General features: G+C 40.1%; 2 protein-coding genes across 3 annotated transcripts in view; one reads left to right on the top strand and one right to left on the bottom strand.

Annotated features, from left to right (window-relative positions):
• ALG13 (ALG13 UDP-N-acetylglucosaminyltransferase subunit) overlaps positions 1-16,746 on the bottom strand; it is a 62,759-nt gene extending 46,013 nt beyond the window's left edge. The window contains exons 1-9 of the mRNA XM_087941270.1: positions 16,609-16,746; positions 14,341-14,503; positions 12,871-13,009; positions 8,775-8,878; positions 6,084-6,280; positions 4,326-4,409; positions 3,131-3,181; positions 1,624-1,670; positions 370-442 (exon numbers count right to left, since the gene is read on the bottom strand). Of these exons, the coding sequence (XP_087797396.1) occupies positions 370-442; positions 1,624-1,670; positions 3,131-3,181; positions 4,326-4,409; positions 6,084-6,280; positions 8,775-8,878; positions 12,871-13,009; positions 14,341-14,503; positions 16,609-16,689 (939 nt within the window). The 5' untranslated portion in view covers positions 16,690-16,746. The remainder of the gene's footprint in view (positions 1-369; positions 443-1,623; positions 1,671-3,130; positions 3,182-4,325; positions 4,410-6,083; positions 6,281-8,774; positions 8,879-12,870; positions 13,010-14,340; positions 14,504-16,608) is intronic.
• Positions 16,747-16,798: 52 nt separating this feature from the next.
• Positions 16,799-20,863, top strand: part of DCX (doublecortin) — a 195,250-nt gene continuing 191,185 nt past the window's right edge. For both annotated transcript variants that reach the window (XM_087940843.1, XM_087940841.1), the window contains exon 1: positions 16,799-17,131. The gene's annotated coding sequence lies outside the window, so the exon portion shown is untranslated. The remainder of the gene's footprint in view (positions 17,132-20,863) is intronic.

Here is a 20,863-nt window from a genome sequence, read left to right as displayed (position 1 = left end):
CTAAAATTCAAAAAAACCTCATTCCAAATGTTGCTTGGCCAATTTCTGTTCTCATCAATCTTCCCATGATACATAAACTGTGGCCACTCTTTCCTCTCAAAATTATACCTGCAAGCACACACAATGCACACTAAGGCTACCAAAGGGAATCTGTGGGGTTTTTTTTCTGGATTGTTTATCGCAAAAAAGTTCCTGAAATGTCTCACTTCAAGTATGTTTCAAGCATTTTAGGAGTTGAAAATTAATAAAAAGTTTTATATTCGCTGAAGTGATTTTGTACTTGAGGAAGCTAGAAACAACAGGTTTGCATATCATCTAATGCATAGAGTGGTACCTTAATTTTTTCCCTTATAGGTCAAGTTTGCTTACCTTATCCTCAAAGCCGTTGTCAGTAGCGTAAGAAGCAGGTTTTCCAGGGTGCCGATAAAGAATGAAGTCTCGGCTAGATAATTGCAAAGATAAGAGACAGGAAAAAAATAAGTTGTCCCAATTATGTTTTTTTCAAGAGGCAACTGGACTTTGTTTTTCTTTGAAGACATTTCGCTTCTCATCCAATGGATGAGAAGTTCATAACTATAGCAGCTTCTTGAATGAGAAGCAAAACGTCTTCAAAGAAAAACTAGAAAGTTCAGTTGCCTCTTGAAAAAACACCTTTGGGACAACTATGACATGGATGATTCCGAAGCTCCGTAGACAAAAAAAAAAAATCATCTTTCTTCAAAGCGTATGATACACTGGTACACTACAGGGTTGCATGTTGAGTTACTCTTACTTTTTATCTGCATGACTGCATTCCCACTCACGCTAGTAATACTATTACTAAATTTTCAGATGATACAACAGTGGTGGGATTCATCTCCAGGGGGGATGAGTCTGCCTACTGAGATGAGGTAGATGGCTGCTTTCGTAGTATGGAGAGAGTAACTTGGTCCTCAACACCAATAAGACCAAGGAGTTTATAGTGGACTATAGAGGGAACAGATCAGACATCCAGCCCTTGCTTATCAATGGAGACTGAATGGAGCAAGTGGGAGAGGGCCCAAAGAGCCACATGCGGCTCTGGAGCCACACGTTGCCAACCCCCATCATACATGAAGCTGTTCTACTACACTTTCTATCAACTCAGTATTTTTTTCCTTTGGTCTTCATTCTTACTGTGATAAAGTGTCTCAGCAGTTTTAATATGATAGCTAAATGCTTACAAAAGCCTTGGAAACTGCTTCTATTAGTTAGCCTTTAATTTATAATTTTAGATAACAGGTTTTATGGTATTTTTATGGTACTTGACTGTACTCTGTCTTGAAAAAGCTTATTTAAAAGGCAGCATGTAAATCACAAACAATCAAGGAAAATGGAGTTATGCTGCTTTTTAGACAGACCCAATAAATTCCTGCTAAAGCCAACTGTTTAGTAACTGCCAAATAGATTTATGTCCTATTCCAACAAAGATTCAGATCATTTTTATAACTGCTAAGAGCTGTAAATGGTGGAAACTCTTTAATGTCTATGACGGAATAAATGATGAATACTTTCTTTGGTTACTTGTGCTTCTATTAAGTTACAGGATGTATAATTTAAATAATATGAAGAGATCATGTTCTGACATTATAATATAGTACTTACTTATAGATCAATGAGAAGGCACTGATCTCAAGTTGTCCAGCACTTTCCTGTTTAACAGCAGAAAAATGAAGTGACTACTTCGCAAAATAACAATTTTGGGGTGACTCCAACATAAGTCCTCATTTACTCCTCAATCTAGTTAATAACACAAGCATTAATGTTCATATTAGATTGCCATAACACATTCCACACAGAGGGCTCCTTAAAAATGCAAACACAACAGTGATTCCCAAACCAAGCAGCTACATGATTAAATCAAATTAGACCAGGAGGTTTTCAAACCTAGCAACTTTAAGACTTATGGACTTCAATTCCTAGAATTTCCCAGCCAGCCATGCTAGCTAAGGAATTCTGGGAGTTGAAGTCCATAAGTATTAAAGTTGCCAAGCTTGGACACCCCTGAATTAGACTATCCAACATCGGTTACATTGGAGATAGTCCTCAACTTATGACCATTTGTTTAGTGAATATTCAAAGTTATTACCAGTACTGGAAAAAGGTTACCTACAACCAATCTTCACACAACTGTTGCAGTGTACCTACAGTCACCTGATCAAAATTACAGTATTTTTCAATCACATATCCCAAAACTCCCTGGAGCAAATAGGGCAGGATATCAGCATTTTCATAAAGTAAATTGAAATATATATTTTCTTAAAGGAGCAAAAGTCACACAGAAATGCAAAAGAAATAGGTGCATTATAGCATCAATGTATTAATTTTATAACTCAAGTGAAATACAGTAGCAAAATTGATGTCAACTTCCATATTTTTACAAAAAAAGATAACTTCAACATGTTTGGTGGAAAAAGAGAGATCTACATTTCACTTTTGAAGTTACTATTACTATTTTCCAAGACTAAAATCTGCAAAAAAATTTCTCCAGATAAGACCCTTGCTTGTATCTGACAATACATATGTATGTACATATATCATTAACTAATAAAGAAAATATAACCCATCTGGATTGGGAAAAAATGATCTCTAGCCTAAACAAAGCCAATTTGAATTTAAATGCTAGTAAAGGAAAACCCTAACATACAGACAGTTCTCAATTTCTGTTGCTAAGCAAGACAGTTATTAAGTGAGTCTTGCCCCATTTTGAAACCTTTCTTGTCACAGTTGTTAAGCAAATCACTGCAGTTGATAAGCAAATTGTGGGATTGTTAAGCAAATTTGGCCCCACCATTTACTTTGTTTGTCGGAAGCCAGCTGGAAAGTTACAAAAGGTGATCACATGATCCTGGGACCATCATAAATAGATGCCAGTTAGCAAGCACCTGAATTTTGATCCCTGACCATGGGGATGCTGTACAATAATTTCATGTGAAAAACCAGTCATGAGCCACTCTTTTCAGAGCCATTGTAACTTTGAATGGCCACTAAACAAATGGTTGTAAGTTGAGGACTATTTGTACAACTTTGTATTTTACACTGCTTTAAACTTTCAGGGGCTTCTGTTTAGCTGTTCTGATGAGCTACAGCATATTTGCCAAATCTTTCTTACCTTGGGATTTCCAAGTCGTTGCAAGTATTTTTCAAAGGAGCCTTCCACATACTTGATTTGAAAAGGGAGAAAGGGAATGCAATTAATGATTTTGCTTTTATCCAATATCCTAAATTCGGAGTAAAACATTCAACTCATGTTTAGACCACCAATTGGTGAAAGCCACAACTCTGCACCCATGTTAGAAGCTCTAAGAACTTCCAGGTTGAAATAATTAATTGGTGATATCACTGCCACCTTGGGGACACCCAGTCGGTGGTTTCTTTCATATCCTTAGCAGGAGCTGGAGTGAAAGACGAGAGCTCAACCCCGCCCCAGAATAGCTCTCTGGTTTCAAAGATGGGCTTCCTAACCTCCTACCCAGCATCCCAACCAGTCGAGCCACTGCGCTCCAAAGCCACCACTGATTCATACTTATACAGGGTGATAGCAACCATGAACTGAACAAAACTTGTGCCTGTGTCCTATGTATGATTGCATGTTGAAACATCCCAGTAAATACATTATCAGATGTTGCAACATAGAAGAAAGTACTAAATAAAGTGGGAGAAGAACTTAGCTGATCTATAATGGAAAAATATCAGGAGCCTTTAACACCCTTTCCAGGTAACATAAGTTTTTGCAAGGTACAACTCCCTTCATCAAATAGACAGTGGCTAACTATTTTCTGCAGCTGATAAAGGGAGCTACAGCTCACAAAAACTTGTGCCTTTTAATAACATTTGGAAAGATGCTACAGACTTCTGATTTTTGCCACCAAAGACTGACACAACTCACTAAATCAAAGTGGCTTGATTTGGAGATCTGACACAATAAAGTATGTATGTGCCTATACATATATCTGCAAATGGGTTTAAAAGTGTTTTTAGTCATACTAAAATGCAAATCCCCTCCCCTCCAGCACTCATGTTATTATCTAGTTTGGTAGTGAAAAGTCTGCAAGAAAACCACCAAGCTCAGAAAGCAGCCAGAGATCTTACATTCTGAAATGATTTGGCATAATTTTTAATGAAACTTCAATACTACCTGACACTTAACTCTGAGCAGCTAAGAAAATTACTATATAACAAAAATTAGAATTCAATTCCCCACTTAAATATATTTCAAAATCAAACATGTATAAATTAAATGTATATATGATTGGAGAGGTTTATATACATACTTTAAAACATACTTCAAAAACAAATATACTCACAGACTCAAAATTTATCTGATTTTTCCTCATGAAGGAAACGCAAGCATTTCTGACTGCAATGTGATGAATCTGACAAGCATAAACCTAAAACCATTGATATATCAATTAAAATTTAGGGCAGAATGAAACAACTACAGTTTCATGAAGTGGAATAGAGCTATGTGCAAATTACATCTCTGTTCTGAAGCATCAGTTATTAATGCTTGCTAAAATATTCAAAGATTAAAACAATGTTAAGGAAATCCTTCAACTTAACTTTGGAATGTGATTAATGTGCTTCCTTGTCTTAAGAGCTTGCAAACAGAAGCACAAATAAAGCATGATCCTTTGATTTGATACTAAATTCAAGGATCAAAAAACATACACACTTACCAAGTTTAGCCTTAATCTTTGGTGATATCCTGAAACAGTTTAGATCTTGTACAGAATACATTTGTTCAATAAATGGTATTTGGGTCACTTCTAGCCAAAATAGGCAGATGCATTGTTATTTCAAATTAGCTAGATAAGGGGTCAAGCATTATGCATACTCCATAAATGGTTACATTAGAGCAGTGTTTCCCAATCTTAGCCATTTTAAGAGGTGTGGTCTTCTACTCTCAGTATACCCAAGCCAGCAGTAGGTATTTCTGGGAGTTTCCCCTATCTCTTAAAATGGCTAAGGTTGCAAAACACTGCATTAGAGCATTCATAATTATTCCCAGAGACCCATTACATCTCAGAGTAGTCCATGGAACTCAGATGGAAAAGAGGCTACAAGCCCTTAGCTACTCAAACGGGTTGCTCCAGTTTTTTAAGTGTTGAATGTTTGTTTATAAATGTTACATTCCCTTGCAGTCCAGGCAAAACCCAGCAAGCGCACCATACTTTTCCATAGCTCAGATCCGAAATACAAACAATAACCCATAATAAGATTACAAACTCTGCCAGCCTTTGCACAAGGACCTGATTAACTTATCATTTGCTCAACTGCAGCAAAATAACAAGTGTGAAATGTGCTACATTTGGCACTAGTCTTTCCTAATTTGAGAGTTTTAGGCCCAACAAATCAATTTGGGTGCTAGGTCAAGAAAAATGCACCAACTTCACCATTTCTTAATGCTTTGTGTGTGTTCACACTGCTAAACCCCATTTTAATCATGGCAGATTGGTAAGCCACTATGTATCATTTAACTAGGACTACAAACAAAGGTAGTTGGCTTCACAAAAGACAGGAAGTCAAACCCAACCCAAGTCTGAATATAACCCATTGTAGGAACCAAACTTTTGAAAAAGTTGCTTATAAGTTAGACATGTTTTAATAAAGCAGCAGGACCGTTTCACCAGGCTGTGTTAAATTCATACTTTACAGAATACTTCTATCTGGGCCAACCAATTCATTTACTATAATTTGTCCTGGGATATTTTTTTTCTCTTTAAAGGGCAACCGGTAAATCCTTTCAAGGAGGAAAAGGTGCATTCAACCATTTTTACAAACCAGAAACAAAACTCGAGGCTTTAACTTAAAGCCAAAGAGGTCGGCGGTGAAAGGAGGTCTGGCTCCTTAGGTTTCATCTGCTTGGCCGCTGCTCCGCTTGGATAGAGACTCCCCAAACCCAACATTAACGAGGAGGGGCCGGTCTCTGCTCGCGGGTGTTTCGCGTACCCACGGTTTACCGAGTCGCGCTTCGCCCCCCCTTCACCCCAAAAGCCGGAGCGCAGCCCCGCTCGGGGCCAAGAGCCGAGGGGCGTCGTCCCCAGGGCCAGCCCGGGCTTTACCTGCTCGGAAATGGCCCGGAAGAGGCAAGTGGCGTCTTTGGCCGTGAGCTTGCGGTAGAGCCCCTGACTACCCAGGTACTCATCCATGGTCACCTCGCTGAGGGACTTCTGGCCAAAGTACTTCTTCCAGCCCTTCTGCATGGCCAAGGTAGGGGAAAAGCAGGCAGGCAGGCAGGCGAGGCTGCGGTGAGCACAACCTCAGGAAAAGGCGCTGGGGCGGGGACCAGGCGAGGATCCCCAAGCGGGCAAAGGGTGCGGGGAAGCAACGCGCAAGAGTAGGGTCGAGCGCGGCCGGGGAGGAGGGTGTGGCTCTGGCCGGCCCTTTCAAGGCGAGCGCGGGGTGGGAGGCGGCGGCCAGAAGGGCTCTCAGCTGTCGGCAATCTGACCCGGGCCAAGCGCGCGCCTGCCCGCCCGGCGCACGTGGGAAGCCCGCAGCTCGCGCTTAGCTTGTCCACGAGGCGCTTCGGAGTGGCTGAGATCCTGTTTCGTGGGGCTGAGGTTCTGGATGGGGAAGGAAACCCCGCGTGGCCTTGACCTGTAGGGAGGAGAGTGGGGTTATTGTTTGGGAGCACTCTACGGACCAGTCTGCTTGACAGGCCAATTGGAGGCCTTGGCAGGGATGGAAATGTCTCCTGCTTCGAGCAGAGGGTTGGACTAGAAGACCTCTGAAGTCCCTTCCAGTCCTAAGATTCTATATTCTATGATTAGTGAATTAGCTTGTCTATTGTATGGGGTCAGTTGGGTTAATGGAGGCTCCAGGTGTTGCACATTGACACAACCACTGATCTAGCAGCTGTGTTCCCACGATGAATTTATCTGTGATTTACTGGGAACTGCTTAGACAGTTACCAGATGTCTCCTTGGATTGGAGATTACATGCAAACCGGGGTCCTGTAAAGTAACCCATGGGCTTGTTTTAAACAGTGCATGCTAAATTAAAGTAAAAGTGGTTGTAATCTTTTCAGAGACAGTAATGGTTCAAACAGTTCAGCTTAGTAACTGTGATTTATTATAATCCAGACAGCTGTTTGACAACATACTGGGTAAACCTATCTGCTCCATGTGGTAATACTCCATGTGAGCTTCAAAGTTGCTTTCTCTACATGGTCCCACAGCAACTTGGACCTAGGTTCCAGTAATTGGTGAGTGACTCATGCTTGATCTTAGCCCAAAGGATGAGAAACTGGCTATTCCTTAGAGTTAAAAATCAGAGTCTATGGAAATTTTCAGTCGTCCAGGTCATGGTGTCCAAAGGTGCTTTTTCAAGAAGCAACTGGACTTTCTTGCTTTTTCTTTGAAGACATTTTGCTTCTCATCCAAGAAGCTTCTTCAGCTCTGACTGGATAGTGGGGAATGGAAGGATTTATATTCCTTGCTGGTCTGCCATGCTGAGGTTACCGTGAAAACATTTTCTTTGAACAAAATCCAGCAGCTTGCAGTCGGTTTGAACTTAGGGCAGATTGAGGCAAGAGATTTACCCTAGCCATAATTACCTGTGAGAGTCCCAGAAATGTAAGGAAGAAGGAATGGCTGAATAAAACTGGAGAAAAAGACACAAAATAAGGAATTGGGGAATGGAGTGATTCTACTGCTGGTTGTTCCACCATGGGGCCCCAATGATCTTTAAGTGCAGGCAATTAAAAGAGGTTCTCCATCTCTGGAGCAAACATGATTTCAAATCTGACCAATAGTCCAACCAACTGACCAAGCAAAATGACTGGCTCTGAAACTCATATATTTAGATCCAACCACAGTGTGGTGCTAATGGTTTCCATGAAAAAAAGATCCAAATCAAATTGTGAAAATGTGAACAAACTGAAGAATCACACACACATTTAACAAGAGAAGGCTTTATAGATTGCACAGAAATTATTTATTTTTATGCATAATGATGTCAGGATCTGGACATTTAAACAGTATGGGAAAGTCTTGGCTATTCATATTAAATTGATACATTTATAAAAGAAACATTAAATTGATCGTTATGGTTTACTGAACAAGCCATAATTGCCTAATTCAAAAATTGTATGTTTTGTTCATATACTGTAGGAAATCATCCTGCTTAATCATGGTTTCTTGAATGGGACTGGGTTTGCATAACATAAATATCATAACAGATTGGTTTTGGCACTTTGTCTACTTTGTCAACCAAGACAAGGGCTTCTTTGCCTTATATGACAGGCAATGCACTGTATTTTTCAGACTATAAGATGCACCTTGGTTTAGAAAAAGAAAACAAGAAAAAAATCGTGTTTTGCTTCCGTGGGTCCCGTTTTTGCCCTCCCCAGCATCAAGGAGGCCGAAGACGGGACCCACTGAGGCCACTGGAGCATGTTTTTGGCCTGCAGAGTGCTTCTGGCCACTGGGAAGTCCAAAAATGGGATGTGTTGAGGCTTTGGAAGGCCAAAAATGGGTCCATATTCACTCTACAAGACGCACTGACATTTCCACCCACTTTTGCGGGGGAAAGTGTGTCTTATAGTCCAAAAATACGGTATATTCTCATCTCCATTTGAGGTTTACAAGATGCGGTAGGAAAACATCAGCTGGTTTACATAAAAACTGACCCTTGTTGAATGAAAGCTTATATTCTTAATTTCATTGGAGGTGACAAATACTATTGTAAACTTGCATCGATCTTATGCCAGTTTCAGTTAAGGCAGCTCTCTTATTATAACCCACATAGTTAACTGCTGATCACGCTGTCCAAGAATGCAGCAAATTTTTCTGGTTGTCCAGGAAGAAATGGTTTCAGAGTAGACAAGTCCATTGATTTAAGCATCTCCACAAGAGTCCTATGAAAAAGAAAAAAATCATCATAACCCATCAAAATTACCATGAAATACTTGTTTTTCTCACATCTGTTCCTTGGTTTTCGTATAGTCTTGAACTATGTGGTCAACTTGAAACTGTAAAAGGTCACACTAACTATAGAAAGAAATTTCAGGTGTCCAGGAACTCAGCCCCACAGAACCAAAATTTCACAAGCTCACTGTGAAAAGATTTATTGTAGAAAAGAAAAGTCATATATGTTTTCTTAAGTTTTCGCGGGTACTTACATGTATGACATTCAGCTTTGTTCGGGTATTTTCCCACGTCATTGTAGTTGTGCTTTTAAAGTTGTAGCAACATTTCTGCAGAATCTCATCTGCCATCATCAGGCTTCTGTATAGTGTTCATCTGTGAGTCAGACTTTAACAGTGGTTTCAGATTTAAATTTGGGACAGCCTATTGCTGTGCCAGAATGTTTTTTTCTTCATCCTGATTGGTTGGGAGTCTTGGTCTGTGTTTATTGGCCTTGGAGTTTGCTGTGTTCTGCTTGATTGGTGTTTCTAGTATCTTCTGTCTGTTTTTTGGCTCTTTTTGTGTCTTGATTGGCTGGCAACATTGTGTTACTTTATTGGAGGCCTTTAGTGCAGCTTGGCTCCGGGTAAATGGACAGCTATCATTAGTTAGGAAGCTAGGTTTCATCTGGGTGCCTGGTTGGGGTATGAGCAGCATGAATAAAAGAGATGATTCCACCAGACTGTCAATTATTTGGAAGCCTGCACTCACAAACAAAAAAATCTCCACACCACAAGCCAGGCAAAAACCTGGGCACAAACAGATCCCCTCTGATACCTCCAGCTCAAACACACCCCAACCAGGCACCCAGATGAAACCTAGCTTCCTAACTAATGATAGCTGTCCATTTACCCGGAGCCAAGCTGCACTAAAGGCCTCCAATAAAGTAACACAATGTTGCCAGCCAATCAAGACACAAAAAGAGCCAAAAAACAGACAGAAGATACTAGAAACACCAATCAAGCAGAACACAGCAAACTCCAAGGCCAATAAACACAGACCAAGACTCCCAACCAATCAGGATGAAGAAAAAAACATTCTGGCACAGCAATAGGCTGTCCCAAATTTAAATCTGAAACCACTGTAAAAGCCTGACTCACAGATGAACACTATACAGAAGCCTGATGATGGCAGATGAGATTCTGCCGAAACGTTGCTACAACTTTAAAAGCACAACTATAATGACGTGGGAAAATACCTGAACAAAGCTGAATGTCATACATGAAAAGTCATACAGTATATACAAGAAATCCAGGACTCGATCTCTTTATGAATTACCTTCTACAATTCAATTTCCAGGCCTTCTCTCCTTGTTTTTCAAGCCATTGCACTTTTGGCTTACTTATTGCAGTCCTGAAAGCCAAAATGCTCTTGCTCCCTGTTTATACTGTATATAAGCTCTGCTTCAGAATCCTTGGTTCCTGCCTCATCAGCTTTAACAGAAATAATACTTTATACCATGTCTCCACATGCAGACATCTGATTCATCAAAATTTTCCATTCGTAAACAGAGTCTAGCATAGAAGACTGTTCCTTATGTATTTCAGAATTATTTTAAAGCAATGAATGTGATCCCCTTTTGCAATCTTCTGACAAGCAAAGTCAATGTGGAATCCAGATTCATGTAACATCCAGGTACTAACTTATCAACTGCAGTGATTCACTTAACTGTGGCAAGAAAAGTCATAAAATGGGGCAAAATTCACCGAACAACTATCTCACTCAACAGCAGAAACATTGGCTCCATTGTAGTCGTAAGCCAAGGACTACCTATATTGCAGGCAAACTCTGCCCACATCCTGAGTTTGTTCCTGATAGAGCTCAAGATTGACTCAGCTTTCCATCCTTCCAAGGTTGGTAAAATGAGGACCCAGATTGTTGGGGGCAACATGCTGGCTCTATAAACCGCTTAGAGGGGTCTGTAAAGTGCTGTGGGGTGGTATATAAACGTAAGTTCTACTGCTCTTCTTTCAACTATCTCTGTTTGTTTCAACTAGCTTGATTTCTATTTATATGGCTGTTGATATATTACCCGCCCCCTGCTATTACACTGCTCATTTCCCATTAGAGGTATCTGTTCATTCTGAGATCAGCACCATTCCTGCATTTTTGTTAACAATGTCAGCATTAACCTGTGCCACAGCTTCAACCAGAGCATGGCATACATCTATCTCTAAAATCAAGGTGTGGGCAAGCCTATATATTTTATAAATAAATAACTAATTCAGGCTAGATAGAAGACACATTATAAGGATAACTTGTTTTATTATAGATAAAAGACCTCAACCTGCAACCACTCCTTTAGTGACTGTTCAAAGTTACACTGAAAACAGTGATTTACTTATGAGCATTTCAGCATCCCCATGGTCACATGATCGAAATTCAGGTGCTTGGCAATCAGCATCTGTTTACTACGCTTGCAATGTCCTGCATTCATGTGACTAAAATTTGAAGTTTTCCCAGTAAGCTTCCAACAAGCAAAGCCAATGGGAAAGCTGGATTCGCTTAACAACTGCATGATTCACTTAACAACAGTGGCAAAACAAGTCATAGAACTGGGCACAACTTACTTAACAACTGCCTCGGCTAGTAATGGAAATTCTGATCCATAAGTCAAGGACTACTTATACAATGAAGCTCTGATAAATTTCTCAGTTACTGTAGAAATTACAAATCAAACCATCTATATGTAACAGCCCCAAGGTTTAACCCAAATCTCTATTTCTTCCACCCTTTATGTCAGGGCTGTCAAACCCCTGGCCTGTGGCCCGGATGTGTCACACGCTGTCCACACCTCGTTTGGTGAAGTGGGAAAAAAATCCGAATACATCATGTGACGCCGCTATGACGGCATGAGTTTGACACCCCTGCTTTATGTGATAACAAACTTCTTGCTTGTTTCTCTGATTTGGGTGTCGAGCCTGCTTACCACATGCTTTGATATAATTAGTCCCAGACTTTTTACTTTCAACTTTGCCACCTTCAACCCTCACAGAATGGCACAGAGGACTTGGCATTGCTTCAAAATAAATTGGCTGTTAGGTTGAAAGAAATCATCTGGATCTCTTTGAAACGTTCCTTTCCAGCCATTTCCTTCTAGCAGTTCAAAAAACAGAAGACGAGATCTTCATGAAATCATCTGTGTAATGATGCGCAAGCAGAACATTCATTCCAAATGAATCAGATGTGTTCACAAGAGGGCAGACATCAAAGAAGGTCCAGAAAATGGTCCCTGGGGGTACCATGGACAGCTCCCAGCTAATAGACAAAGGACTACAAAAAGTTGGCAAATCTTGACTCAGCACCTACAGCTCAAAATGCTGGGTGACAGACATAGACAAAACCATTTTTCCTCCAAAACTGAGCAAAATGAATGAGAAAATGTCAGAGCATCTCTTTACCAGTTTAGTTAGGAAATACACATCCCAATAAGTTGTCACTGACTAAATAATAGAATATTTATATCCTGACTAAAGTTAAGAGTTCAGGTAATGCTCTGGTTGTTCATAATAGTGTGGTTCAGGACAAAGAAATGTATTACTGGTTTAGGAGAAGCTTCACAGGATCTCTGGTTCAAAACTGTTCTCAGAAAGCATGAGTGACTTTGGGCCAGTTCCTGTTTCTCAGCCCAACCCACCTCACAGGGTTGTTATTGTGGGAAAATAGGAGGAGGAAGGATGTATATTTACCATCTTGAATTATTAAAATAAGAGTGGATAAAATATCTAAAGGAAATAAAAACTGGAGGAATTACCCCATGGCAATAGCACAAAGAAGAGCTATCGATCGTGCTTAATTCAGAACTTAAAATAACTAAAGGACCAACCTCAGCAACAATGAAATTAAAAACATAAAAAGCAATTTACTGTTGTGCTCCTATATTTTTTGACTTAAGAGCCAAGAATATCTGCACGGCAACCAAGGATATTAGGAAAATCCATACCTGCTTGTGCAGTAAAAGAGATGTCCTTCTTTGTGCAGCTGCCTGGCCAATTCCAACTGATGGTTGTCCATAAGTTTGTCATTGATCACAACCAAGAGAGGTTTCCCAGCTTCCAAAACTTCCAAACAGCTGCCTGCTCCTGTAACAAAAGCACCAGATCATTCTACTTGACATAGCAGCGCCTGTTCAGCAAAAATGGGCTGATGGGAACCAAATCTTTTTGGATTAAATAAGAAGGCTCCCTTGCCCATGGCCAAATTGCATTATTTCATGAGTTGAAGAGAAAGTGTAGAATATAAGGCAGAGGTGTTTGAGCTGAGCACCCCATCTACTCACAAAAGTCTTAGGGTGTAAATATTCTTCCTGTCCTGTCCTCTCAATCAAATCAATAAAGAAACCTTTCTGTTTTTGCTTTCTAACTGTTGTATTTAATGTTACAGAAGGGTAAAATTATTCAATAGTCATGGAATGCCTTATTTACAGTATTAAACGAAGTCAATTTTATTCTGGTCCTACTCCTGTTTTCGTCACAGCCATGTTTTGGACATGCCAGTTAATAATTATAAGTGGATCAGGGTTCTAAAATGGCTGCATTCTTTTAAGGGAAACTAATATATTACTCACCAACTGACTTCTGGGCATTTTATAAATGCAGATAGGATTTCGTAATGAGTAAGCAGATACTCCAGATAGCACCTAAGTTTTGGTGTTTGTGTTAAAAGAAATTGGGAAAAATATTTTTGATTATGAAGTGACAGCCAGTTTTGTCTAGTACTTAAAGGGACAGGCTAGAAACCAGGAGGTTCTGAGTTCTAGTCCCTCCCTAGGTGTGGAAGCCAGCTGGATGACTTTGGTCCAATCATCAGGAGGCAATGAATTCTAGTCCTGCCTTAGGCATGAAAGCTGGCTCTGACCTTGGGCCAGCTACTCTCTCTCTGCCAAACCTATCTCACAGGAAAAGAAGGGACTCATCTTGAATTGCGCGAAATTAAAGATGGGATATAAATCTAGTAAATAAACATCCACAAATTTGACATAGTTTCTACCTATATATACTAGCAGTTAGTCTTGCATAAAAAACCAGTACAAATCCATATCTCAGACTATACCTTGCTTGGCTAAGGCTAGAAAACAAATTGACTCTTTTCTAACATTTTTTGAAATTATTTGGGCTTTATATTAGATATAAGTGACATTTCAGGTTGCAAACATATTCATGACTGTTTATAGCTGCTCACTGACCATAAATACAATAAAATTTCTATAGCTGTATCTCTCCTGAACGCAAGACATTTCTCTTTTAAATTCCACCTTCACATTTGTTTCCAGGGGGCAGTACCCCACATAAAAGACATTAATAAATTATCTACTTTTCCACATATAAAAAAATATCCTCCTACATTTTGTTCTTTTCGATGGGGTGTGCAAAGGTTCGCTAAGAAACTGGATGTTTGTACCAAGATGCTTTACCTGCATGGCTTATGATCAGATCTGCTTTTTTAACATCTTCAGAAAGTGAGCTCTTGAATCTGAACACTTCCAGAGTAAATGTGGCTGTGCTAAATGAATCTGGACACTCTTTGCCTCGGCCAACCTGAAGGACAAGCTTGCGACAGCCGAGGTCCTGTAAAGCCTGCATCAGAAAGAAACATATATTCTGAGGTTAAAGATAAACTCATTAGAAGCTACAAAGGTGAATTTACTTCTCTCTCCAATATGATTAAATGTGCATGACATACTATTTACAACTGTGCTTCTGTATCCTTTTGTAAGAAAAGAATTATTACTAATACATTATTGGTTAGGGTTGATGCCGTCAAAGCAGTATTGACTCCTGGAGATTGAGTGGGTGAGTCCCTGTTTTCCTGGCAAGGTTTTTCAGAAGTATTTTGCCACTGCCCCCTTCCCCAGGGCTGAGAAATAGGAACTGGCCCAAGGTCACCCAGCTGGCTACATGCCTAAAGCAGAACTACAACTCCTAGTCACCCCAGTTTCCAGCCTGGTGTTTTAAGCATTACTTCCAACTGTTTCTCTTAAGGCTGGTTTCCTCCAAATATGTTAGACTATAATTTCCACCAGCTTCTCTCAGTGTAGCAATAGCCAATAATGGCAACTGTAGATTGAAAGAGGGATAATGGCTATGCTGCACACCACCCACTTGTTCTCATCATACCTAAAAAGCAATGCAGTGCTCTATCAAATGATCTAAAATGGCATGAGTTGGCCACCTGTTTTGCATGCTGTCAATCAATTCAGCAGGCATGCACTTCAATCAGAGACAAAGCACTGCCTTTTAGCCACCAACGTGGAATGTAAATTGTAGACTGAGTCATTTTAAGAAGCTGTAGAATTTTCAGAAGAGAATAAGGACAGGAAGGGCCATTGCAATCATAAGTACCTAATTATTTGATACAATAGTTCAATTGGTTTATAAAATAATTATGTAAGATAAGATTATATAAAATTATATCGGAGTTATGGAACTCCTATGGAAGATTGTTTGAGTATTGAAAACAGAATCAAGGGATATCTGCAGCATGTGGTCCAAATAGTCAAGATGGTGGCTGCATCTTGTAAACTGGCAAACAAACTCTACCTGAGGACATAAAAAACAGGTAGCTCTTTGTAGTTGTAAATGCCATTTGATTTTTTAAAAATCATATACTGTGAATACCCCACTCCTATTAATACTCTGCAAAACCCAGGCAAGGCAATCATTTTATCAGGAGTGAGATTCCCACAAAAGGATTTACTGTTTACATGGTTAAAATCATTACCCCATTTAGGAATACATTTTATGGTGTGTACTAAGATAAACTCCTAGCTCCTGGATTATACATTTTAATTGTTTTGTAATTTGTATCCCATTTTCAATTTCATGCATTCTAGTATTGTACACAGCTTGACTGTGAGCATCAATGACAGGAGGTAGGAAACCAGCAAATAGAGTTGTCATCTCTTTATGGGATTAAGCTCTGACGAAGTGCATGCAGCTCTATACTACATTCATGTCATCTGCAGATATCAGAAGCAGTTGCAAAGCATATAGATGGTGTCCTTTACATTTTAGAATTGGAATTCTTTTTATTGGCCAAGTGTGATTGGACACACAAGGAATTTGTCTTGGTGCAAATGCTCTCAGTGCACATAAAAGATACATTTTACTGAAATAATCAACAAACGTGGTCATAATACAGGAATTTAGGATTAAATATTTGACCCAAGTATTGAATCATCCTGAGGAATCTTATCCTGATGATCTTTAATAACACTGGTAAAAAGATGTCACCGGAGATTAAAAACAATAGGCTCACTTTTAACGGTGCACGTTTGCATTGGGGCGCACACTGGGACTCGCGTTTGAGCATGCATGCAACCGGCTCCCCATTTTGAAAGAGAGCCCTGGGATCCGCCGTATGAATTTATCGGGTTTCTTTGGCTAATTCAGGCAGCTTCCTTCCAAGCGAGCCAGAGAGAACTCGGGGGAGAATTGCACGGCTTCCCTCCCTTTCCGCCTGGATTTTCCCACTCAAGAAAGCTTTCAAAGGGTTAGAAAACGCCAGCTTGGATTGCGGAGGAACCACAGAGACGTGGCATGCCGGCGCCTAGAAAAGGCACAGGAGGTGACGCAGGAAGACTTTTTCCGCCCTTTGGCAGCCGGCTGTTTGCTCTGAGGCGTGGCGCGAGCTTTCAAGGATGGTGCCGGGGAAGCGGGAAGGATGGCGTCGGAAGACTCGCCTGGGTCGCTTCGGGAGTCGTCACGGCGACAATGAGGTCGTCGAAGCTGGTGGTGCCGACGGTAACGAAAACGGAATTCATGGCCGACGAATAGGCGGAGCGATGATAGAGAGGATGGCGGCTGGAACGGCCCCGAGAGCTGCCACACTTCCCGGACGAAGGGGGTCGCCTTAAGACCAGAAATGCCCGGACTCGTGATGTTATAGAGATATGAAAATAGACTAATGCATATCACCATGCGGTGCACGCATTCCGGGCTCCAATTAAAAAAAAATACCTAATTTTACAATGTCAGATTTAAAGTTTAGACGGACACCAAAACACCTCGAATGTAATGGGAAGGGCAAAAGAGCTGCTGTCCTTTACAATAATTGGAGTTGCAGCAGCTCCCATTAACGTCTTGCCAGCAGCTGTGCCGGTTGAGGTATATGGAATAGGGATTCCAAAGACAGGGCAAAGAAAGTTTTGCAACGTGAAAAAAGAGCCTACAAACTCTAGAGCCATTTCGTCTCTGCATCACTAGGTAAGCAAGAGAAATATTATATTTTGAGTTCTGCAAATTTTTGCAAATGCTTCTTAGCAATCCTTCAGTGCCATTTAATGCTCCTATTTCTTTTAAGAGTTCCAGCTTTAGCAACTTCAACTTCTGCCTTTCTTAGTCTTTCAGGCTGCAGCAAAGGTTCCCTCCCAGTTTGTTCTCTTGTGCAAGCAGAGTCATGCATTGGATTGTAAGCAGGCAACGATTCAGCTGCTTTCATATCCTTGCTTTATAAACAAATATACTTGAGTACAGAGTGTCCTTGACTTACAACCATTTGCATAATGACAAAAGTTTCAACGGTACTGAAAGAAAACGACTGATTACCATTTTTCACACTTATGACTGTTGCAATATCCCCATGATCATATGATCAAAATTCAGACACTTGGCAACTGGAAAGTATTTGTGACAATTGCTGTGTCCCAGGGGTCCTGTGATCCCCTTGTATGACCTGACAAGCAAAGTCAGTGGAGAAACCAGATCCACTTAGCAACTATGTTACTAATTTAACAACTGCAGCGATTCACTTAATGGTTGTAAAGTTGGGCAAAACTCACTTAACAACTGTCTTGCAGAAATTAACAACAGAAATTTTGGGCTCAGTTGTGATCATAAGTCAAGGATTATCTGTATGGAAAGTCTGGCTGTCTGCTGTTTGCTTCTCCAGTCATTTTTTATTGCATAGAACTGTCCTAACTATGGTCAAGCAAACAAAAGGATGGAACAACAAATAGAAAGAAAGGATAAAAAGGAAATAAAACTTAAAATGATAATGATTGATGCAATAAATTAAGGGGAGAATATTCTAAGGGAAAAACAACAGGGAATGGAATTTCAGAGAGAATATTTTGAGAGGATAGGGGTAAAATTAGATAACTGGAAAAAAAGACAATGGAATACAACAGAGAAGGGAGGAATGATTAAGTGGGTCAAAAAATGATAGAAAATGGGAGACAAGCTAGGAAGCGATTAATTAATGCTTTAATGAGAGTAAGAGATGGTTGAAAAGGAAAAAGATAAGGATTCCACATGAATGTGTGTATTAATACTTAAGCTATATAATTGTTAATTGTAATAAACATGAAATTAATATTTTATTATAGGATTATTATTAAAGATATATAATTGCTAACTAATATGAAAATTAATATGTAGGAAAAGAAATGATGTGGAATCTGATAAATATAAAAATAACAGTGAAATATGGTATTAGATGAAAGTGATCATATTACTAGAATTGTACAATTTGCTAAACGTAAACAGGATTAGTATTTTGTTTGTATTGTGACTTACAGCCAGTCCTCACACTTAGAACCAATGCCCCATCCCCATGATCATGTGATCAAATTTTGGTTGGTTGGCATGCAGCGTGTATTTACCATAATTGCAGTATCCTTGGGGTCACGTGACCATTGCCATTTAAGACCTTCCCAGACAGCTTCCGGCAAGCAATGTCAATGGGGAAAGCTGGGTTTGCTTAAAGACTACATGATTCACTTAATAACGGCAGTGATTTTCTTAACTGGCAAAAGAGGTCATAAAATTGGTCATGACTCACTAAACTTCTCTTTGTGCTAAACTCTGCACATCAGATTTGCTTTGTAATGTGGATCCCAGGGAAAAAAAGAAGATGCTAGGGTTTTTTCAAAAGTCCTGTTGAAAAGCTGATATTTTAGCAGGGTCAGCTGCCATCTTATGCTTACTTGTGCTCACTGCTATGCTGTGACAGACTGCTGTGAACTGTGTGAGCGGGGAAATGAAAGTAAGTGCTGTATCTCTGAGATGCTGCCTCAAGGTCACCCAGTTGGAAGGAGGGACCTATATACCAAACTGCGCTTGGACTGACTGTTTTGAAAATATCTTGCCTGAATCTGATTGGTTAAACTGGGTTGGACGATGAGATAGTTAAGGGAGGTAAAGTAGAATGTAGGAATGTCGATGTGTGATTCTCAGTTTTGGCTTTGCAATTCTGCAATAATTTGTCCTCTAATAAAACTATAACTTTGTCAATATGGAGCCAAGGATGATTTCTGTTTAGAGGCTTAAGTTGTGCAGATCTGACAGCCAGTTCCTTTCTCCTGAGAAGTAGTCTAGGGTCAGGAGGCTGAGTTCACACATTATGTTAAAAATTTATTCAGGGCTTAGCAAATAGTTGGTTTCACAGTCTATTCTAAACCAGGGCCTCCAGCCTTGGCTAGCTGTGGAATTCTGCGAGTTGAAGTCCACAGGTCTTAAAGTTGCCAAGGTTGGAGATCCCTGTTCTAAACCAAAAGTTTAGGCTTTTCCAAAAACTGAGTTACAACAAGAAAGTGCATTATGGCATAACAGAATAAGCAGCTCGTCAGCTAGAGATGGCACTATAAGATTATAATCTACAAATGCTGGTGTGGTGCTTGCAGCTAGAGTTTTAATCAAAGAGGTTTGACACTTATGTACATACAGCCTGGAAAGAGGGGATATTCTTAGCTAACCTCTACGTGTATGAACTTGTCTCAGAAAACATAAGCTGATTATAGGAAGTTGAGTCTTAACACCCCAATGAGGACAATGTTATGCCATAAGCTCTGATGCCTTTGCTGCAGCTCCTGCTCACCCTGCTGATCTTCACTTCTTAATGTGTTGTGACTGCAAGTTATTTTGTTTAATCCTCCTTAAGAACTTGCATTTAAAAAAGATAACACGCATAACCTAATCTTTCCCATATTTTTAATATCATGTAAAAGGACGTTTTAAATGTACCCTCTGATTGACTGTCAACTTCCACTGTCAGCAACTTGAAAGTAATCCTATCAAAATCTAACTGGGTCTTTAATTATGTGCCATTGAGTCAGGACTGACTCTTTGCGACCACATAGATAGATTTTCCCTGTGATGATGTGCACTCATTACCACTGTAATGGAGTCTGGCCACAATGCTGATCATCCTCTTCTCTCTCCTTACTCTGCCTTCTGCAGAGAGCTAGATCCTCACATAATGCATATGAAATAGGATAATTTGGAGTTGGGTTATTTGTCCCTCAAATGAGAAAATTGGGTTGATTTGTTTGACGTTACATTTGTTTTCTCAGCTGTCCATGGTATTCTCAGGAGCCTTCACCAACTCAAAATTTAAAATTGTTAACATAGGTAGTCCTCAGCTTATAACCGCAATTGAGCCCCAAATTTATGTTGCTAAGCAAGATGGTTGTTCAGTGAATTTTGTCCCACTTTACAGCCTTTCTTGCCACAACAGTTAAGTGAATCAGTGCAGTGGTTGAGTGAGTAACACGACTGTAAAGTGAATCTAACTTCCCCATTGACTTTCTGTCCCAGCTGTGCTTGTAAGTCAAGAACTATCTGTAACAAGAATAAAATTGGGCAACCTTTAGCATCTAGAAGAGGGCTGTCAAACTTCCGGCCCATGGGCTGGATGCGTCACATGCTGGCCATGCCCACGTCTGGTTTAGTGAAAGGGAAAAAAGTCCCGATACATCATATGACGACGCTGTGATGACATGAATTTGACACCTCTGATCTAGAAGGTGCCAATTCTTCCTTTTTGTGACCTGGTTTCCCCAAACATAAGAGAATAAGTCATGATCTTGCTTGCAATTAAGCCATTCTTTTGCATACCACGTTGAATTTTGGAAGATGTGGTGGACCATTTCTGAACACTTCCTGTGGTGGAACACACACAACCCTGGGAAGCAAACTATAGATAATCCTTGATTTACA

This window comes from Pseudonaja textilis, chromosome 12 (assembly GCF_049901715.1).
Source record: "Pseudonaja textilis isolate UNSWEBS1 chromosome 12, rPseTex1.2, whole genome shotgun sequence".
NCBI lineage: Eukaryota > Metazoa > Chordata > Lepidosauria > Squamata > Elapidae > Pseudonaja > Pseudonaja textilis.
This window is presented reverse-complemented; position numbering and strand designations above follow the sequence as displayed.